The sequence below is a fragment of the Pteropus vampyrus genome, unplaced genomic scaffold (genome assembly GCF_000151845.1).
Source record: "Pteropus vampyrus isolate Shadow unplaced genomic scaffold, Pvam_2.0 Scaffold179, whole genome shotgun sequence".
NCBI lineage: Eukaryota > Metazoa > Chordata > Mammalia > Chiroptera > Pteropodidae > Pteropus > Pteropus vampyrus.
Window position 1 is genome coordinate 1,239,171 of NW_011888960.1, and position 6,901 is coordinate 1,246,071.

At 43.6% G+C, this 6,901-nt stretch overlaps 1 protein-coding gene across 8 annotated transcripts in view; it reads right to left on the bottom strand.

Moving 5' to 3' along the window:
- Positions 1-6,901, bottom strand: part of FBXW11 (F-box and WD repeat domain containing 11) — a 108,193-nt gene that overhangs the window by 18,151 nt on the left and 83,141 nt on the right. For 7 of the 8 annotated variants that reach the window (XM_023537153.1, XM_023537152.1, XM_023537155.1 and 4 more), the window contains one exon: positions 2,687-2,824. The exons of the other annotated variant lie outside the window; for it this stretch is intronic. In XM_023537153.1, the coding sequence (XP_023392921.1) occupies positions 2,687-2,824 (138 nt within the window). The remainder of the gene's footprint in view (positions 1-2,686; positions 2,825-6,901) is intronic. 8 annotated transcript variants of the gene reach the window in all.

Genomic DNA, 6,901 nt, shown 5'->3' on the forward strand with positions numbered 1-6,901 from the left:
GGGCCGTGGCCGAAGGAAAGATATGAGGGGGCGTTTGCCATTCTTTTCGCCTGTTTTCTTAATTCTCCTGTGGCCCCAAAGCGGGTCCAGATCAGGGAGCCACAAACTGAACTAGCAGCATGGCCAGGTAAAGTTCTGAGAGAAACCGCTCTTTCTGGACAGAAGGATGGGGAAAGGGATCCCCGGGGACCGAAGAACGTGTGGAGGACCCCGTTTTCTCCTTCCTTACACGGCTCGCACCCAAGTACAGGCCCCAAGATGCAGATGCGCTGCAGAGCAATGGCGCAGGTAACTACAAGTCCAAGAGAAGCCCCATTTTTCTGGCTGGAGGAAAAGGTAAAAAGGATCCCTGTGGGCAGGAGAGACGGGGAAATCCAGAAGAGGAATGATCTAGGAAAAAAAGGTCTCCTGAATTCCATATGAAAACCCACCTACCATGCCGGACAGACTATAAACCAGAATAGCAAAGGCTGTAAAAAGCAACCTGACATTGACGTCTCAGACCATCCTCTGAGTAGTGCAAGCCCAAGACAGACGCAAAGCAACATGACAAAGGCTTTGAAAAGCAGAAGAGATTAGAATCCACGCCCAACTTTCTCATTGCCCTCCCCCCTCTGCTGCAGTCAAGGCAAAACTAGTGTTCTGAGCCTAACTAGGTTAACTACCTGCTTAGAAACACGGGCCTCATATATTCTCCAGAGGGTTTTAACAGCATTGTAGTCTTTACAATATAACATCTGTAATGTCCAAGATACAATTCAAAAGTACTTAACTTACAAAAAAGCAAGAAAAGTGATTTCTCAGGGGAACAGACAACACATAACAAGCTGGAGACTACCCAGATGTTGTCACTGCCGAGACTTCAAAGCAGTTACGGTAACTACGCTCCCTGAGGTAGATAACCATGCCTAGTGTGAACAAAGAGTCATTCGGCAGGAAAATAGAAACTATGAAATACAGTATTTGAAATAAAAAAATTCACTCGATGCGGGGACAATAGCAGAATAGAGATGAAAGATGGAAACTTCAGTTGACTTGAAGATGGGCTAAGAGAAATTATCCAGCAGGGGAAAAAAAAGACTGAAAATAAATTGAGGACAGTATCAAATATTTATGTAATTAGAGTCTTAGAGGGCGAGGAGAAATTGGCACCAAAAACAATTACTGAGAAATGGCCAAAAAGTTATGAGATGTGGTGAATGAAAAACATAAATTTACAGATTCAAAAAGCTCAGCGAACGACTTCTTTGCTATGACATTAAAAGTATGATTCATAAAAGAAAAATTCGGGAAACTGCATTTCATCAAAATTAAAATCTTTGCTTTATGAAAGTTATCATTAAGAAAATGAAAAGACATGTCTCAAAGTGGAAGAAAGTATCTGCAAACTATATCTACCAAAGGACTCGCATGCAGAATAAGGGAACTTTTAAAACTCGGTAATATAAAAACAAAAAACTCAGTTGAAAAATGGACAAAAGATCTGAACAGAAACTTTACTAACAAACATACGAATGACAAAAAAACACAAGTGAAAAGATGCTCATTATCGGCAGTCACTGGGGAAATAAAACAAGACGTGTCTACATACCTATCGGAAGGCTAATATCAAAACACTGAGAATACTAAGGACTGACAAGGATGCAGAATAAAAGGAAATCTCAAACACTGCTGATGGGAACATAAAATGGAATCTATAGCCACTATGGAAAACAACTTGGCAGTTTCTTAGCAAGTAAAATGTACACTTAGCATATGAGTCAGCAATCTTACACCTAGGTTTTAATGTAAGTGAACTGAAAACCCATAATCTCCCAAAATCTTGCATGCACATTTCAGTGGCTTTATACATAGTTAAGAAAAAGCTGGAAACACAAACGTCCTTCAGCAGGTAAATGGATAAGCACACTGTGGTATACCCATTAAATGGAATACTACTCAGTGAGAAAAAGGAACTGACTACTGCTAACTGCAACAACACAGATGAATCTGAAAGGCACTCGTCTAGTATAAGCAGCTAGATTCAAAAGGCTACATGCGGTATGAGTCCATTTAAAGGACATTCTCAAAAAGGCAAAATTATAGAGGCAGAATAAAAGACCCGTGGTGGCCAGTGCCTAGAGGGATGGGAAGAGTTGAACACAAAGGGACAGGACAAGGGAACTCCTGGGGATAATGGGACTCTTCTGTATCTTGATCATCGTTATGGCTACACAATTCTTTGTGCTTGTCAAAACTCATAGAGCTTTACGCTAAAATGAATGAGTTTTCCTGTATGGAAATTATAACTTTGATAGAGCATCCAAAAGTGCTCTGATTCTTCTGTGTTACCATCTGAGCCTTTCTCAGAAACCATAAAAGGTAACGACTCTGATTTATAGGCGAGTTAGCAACACTTCCACCAGCGAGCAAAGTAATCAAGAGCCTTGTGATACTGAGATAATTTCTACATGCACCTACAGAACACAGAATATTAATGTGTTCAGAGCAAGGTAGGCATCATGAGACAACCCAGAGGTCTAGCGTTAGTACAGGAAAATGCTCTACCTCTAGAACCACATCGAGAGCTGCCAAGACTGAGTGGGACAGATAAACCGATCTGGGATAAATGAAGAGATGGTCACTTCCAGTGTCTAACATGTAACCACAGTTCTAAAAATAATACATACAAAATACAGTCATTCACCTTAATAGAATTATCTCGTAGGCCACTGATAATTTTCTCATCATCATACTGTAAACAGTAGACACCTTTACTATTTTCAGAGCGGCACTGAATCCTCTGCAAGTTGTGTCGTCCACACCGCCAGTTAGATTCTATAGTCTAGAGGAAAAAGGAGGCAACAGATGAGTTTTTGCGAATCGACTATTCTATTAGACTTCAGACTTCGGCGCTGCTTCCAGAAACAGCATACCACTGATACCCCACCTTGGTCTGCGTAATAACTGTCTGTGGATAGGAATCATGCTCTTTTCCAAGTAAGACATTAGCCCAACGATGTTTTTTTCTCAAACGTTCCCTGCCCGTCTGGTAACCATCACAGGATTTCCAATGAGTTGGGGTTGGGTTTGAAAAAAAAAATGGCCTAGACAGAACTCAATATGTTCAAAGAATGCCATCTGCATCCAAAACATACAAATAAATAGTAATTCGCTGGGTCACTCTCTAACGCCAATTAAAATATTTGGCGGGAGACCACCGCCAACATTAAGCATATAGTGACAGTCTGCGTTTCCATCCAAAGCATTGTCTTGATCGTTGAGAAAAGATATTAAACTACTATAGAAAAAACTTTGTTATTCATTTTTAACCTTCCTCCAGAAGCTCCTTCGGAATAACGATGGCGCATTTCGGCCCTGGATTCTCATTCTTTCATCATTCATGCAACGCTTCCTAAGATCCTAGTGTATTCCAAGTACAAACTGTGCTAGACACTGGGGATTCAATGATCAACAGGAAGCATACTGCTTTCCAGGGAGGCGCCACGCCAGTACCTACGCACGTAGTATCCGGAACCAGATATACTCTGAAGACATTTATTTGGTTAAATGATCCACACGTTAACATTGGAATGAAGTCCTTAGTATTTCCCCTTTTCAAACAAGGAAGGAGTTTAATTTGCCGGAGGCCACAAAACTAGTAACTAGAGGTGCTAGAAGTCATACCCAGTTCTTCACGACTGAGTCCGTGCTTCTTCCACTAAGTTATGCAATGTCTATAAGGAAGTACAGGCCTAGCTCGTGAGACAGGGAACACAGAACATAAGGAGGTCAGTAACAATTCCAGATAAAATATAACTGCCAACAGAGTGACTAGAAACTGTAAGTGCTGTAGGCCGTGGGAAAATGAACGGCGCTACGGCATGAGACCAGGGGCACAGGTTAGTGAGGAAGCGGGCCAGGCCACAGCCCGGGAAGACTTCGGGTGGTGCGCACGAGGACTTCCGGGATGCGAGGGTGCCACGTTTCTACTGAGAACAACCAAAGGGTCAACTCCTGACCCTTGAAATTAGGCGACAAAAGGGACCGGATAACTATTCACACCTGAATTCAGGATATAGTTTTAAAGATTAGCTCTGAGCAGTTAATTATCTGAATAGCTAAAAGTTTAATTGGTTGCTTTGCTAAAAAACGGAGATAAATCTCATCTTCATTCATAGTAAGCACTTACATCTGACAAAGTCTTTCCTCTTATTTTGAAGGCAGTCTGCTTCTGTACTGTTCTAACATGTTAAAATTCACTAAATGGCATGTGCGAGGCACTATGCTTTCATAACACCATGCCATGCACTTCACGTAGTTTACAGCTAATATAACCATCACAACTCAGACACCAAAATTATTGTCCTTATTTTACAGAAAGAAAAAAAAAAATGGAGGGTTGTAGATACCGATACACACACATCTAAAAAGGAGACTGTTTCACCAGTCGAGGCCTCAGTAATTGGCGCAGGAGTCTGGAAATATAATCCTTGCCCTCAGAGAGCTCCCACACGCCGCCTACAGAGAGGGCAGGATTGCACACCCCGGGGATGCAAGGCGGGCCACGGAGATGCCAGGGGCAAGGAGATGCTCACCTGCCCATCCGCTACTGAGCCAGAGCTTCTGAGCCCGCAGCATCACCTCCAGCATTTGTAAATGTCAGACGTAAAGCACATTCCAAATACAAAAAAAAAAAATTAACTTACCCTACCTCTGCTACCGCTGTCTACGAAGACAACAGATCTGTCTGGAGAAGCAACTTTTCAGGAAGGGGCCCAGAATACACAGAATATCTAAAACTGCTTTCAATAGTGGAATCGGCTAGAGAAAGCATTTTCAGACAGTGACCGAGACACCTCCGCATGCTCTGCGTAGCAGGAAAACGCTGACTCAGTAAGTAGCTTTGTTACTCTCTACTTCAATGAATGGAAAAGGCACATTTACTATCACATGAGAATTTGAAAAAATTTTAATTTAAAACAAAGGAGTGGGGAACAACTCCCTATACCGAAAAGTATGTCCTGCATGCTCTCGCTTCACTCTATCGAACATGTTTTCTAGAACCGGGTGACTTGGTTATATTCCTTTACTACTCCCGAAGCCGTAGAGCAGAGGAGCTGGGCCGAGGCCGCACAGCCGGCCGGCCTGTGACACGTCCATTCCTTCAAGTCCCGACCACGGAGAACAGCACCCAGCATGAAAGGCTGGGCCATGCTCTCCACTTCCAACCCTCAAACAAGAGCCAAATACCAGGGCCTCTCAAAAGCTCTGCCGGACAACAGCTTTCATTCTAAGTCAAATGAAGTCAGGAAATGGCTTAGCTTCTCAGTGCCCAGAAAGAACCTAAGTTTTTAATACACATATCTGAATTCTGAAAGAAAAAGTGTGCCAAACAATTCTTGATGGATCAATTCATTCTGGGAGCCCACTTAGGGCTGTTTTTAAAATTGGGTTCCTTAATTTCAAAACAAGCGCAGTTTGTTTCCAAAGTCCAGGAAAGCGACCCTGAAGCAGAGCACGGAGGGACCGCTCTGCTGCGCACGGCCCGGCTGCTCCTCTCACCCCCGAGGCCACCCACAAAGAAAGCAGCACTTCCTGCGGACTATGCCCGAAATACCACCTACCACCTTCTTTGACGACCTCAACCCTTGCTAGAATGCTTACAGGCCAGGTCTTTTTTAGAGAAACTAGACGCTTAAAAATGGAAGGCAGCCCACTGTGGTAGAAAATGCCTGGGTTAACGAGCAGCTTTGGCAAATGACGGACTGTGTAAGCTGCAGTTCCCTCCTCTGTAAAAACGGGAAAAGTATCTTCAAACTGTTAAGAATCAGATGAGATGACACGTGTAAAGTGCTCACTGGGGTGCCTTCAAATGAGGGCAGTGACGCTCCTTCTCGTTTGTGGAGTATGCTGGCCAAAAGGAAGAGGCTGTAACCGAAAAAAATCTTCTCATCAAACTGCCAGGAATGGTGGTCTCAGCCTAGGCTGATATTTAAAGCTGATGGCCCTGAGCCCTGCCTGACCACTCCCAGGAAGGGGGCCCAGCCTGCAAATGCAACTCCACAGTTACCTTCATGTCAGCAGCAGGCGGACAGGGCACGTGCAGGTGCAGCCCTGTAATTACGCAGATACCTGCATTTCACCCAGGCACCACGCCGTGTGGCTACTGTAGAGGAATAGTTCGTGTTTTTGAGAACTTGTAAAATCCCCTTACCCTGTGCGAATTTTCAAAATGCTGGGAAAGTAGCCATGATACACAGAGTATACAGCGGCATTTAAATTGGCAACAGAGTGAAAACAGATGTCTGAGTATGGAGAAATAACATTATTTTTAGAAGCCTAAACACAACTGAGTGGGTGGGCAAGTTTTAGCATTTTCTGGTCAGGACAATGTTAATATCAAGTTTGCAAACCACAAAAAAAGCTCCCCACTTTCCCTGCATAAAATGTGGTTGATTAAAAGGTGCGATACGACACACCATCATTTAACTAGCGGTCCGTTCCAAGGACAGTGCTTCAAGGGGTCTAGTATGGTGAATAAGAAGGGGAAGAGGGCATGTTACATGAAGAGCGTGCCACCACTCTGAAATGGCAGAGGGAAAAAGCCAAGTTCAAGACGTCAGAACTCTGAGTCTATCAGAACAACTCCCATCTTCCGCAGAGAGACACTTGGGGGCGGGGTAGAGTGAAAAGAGCATGGGCTTTGGACTAAGAATCTCAGTTCTGACAATTCGAGAATTAAATTAAATCGCTGTAGCAAAGTACCTAATGGTATGCTCGCCATTAATAATAATGATAACAATTAAGACTCCAGATAACCAAAGAAATGTAGCTGCTTCTCTGAGGAATGCATTCCGGTTCCTCAGGAATTCCTTCTCAATTCAGAGGCCCTCTGCCCACTCCGCCCCGCCCCGTGTGT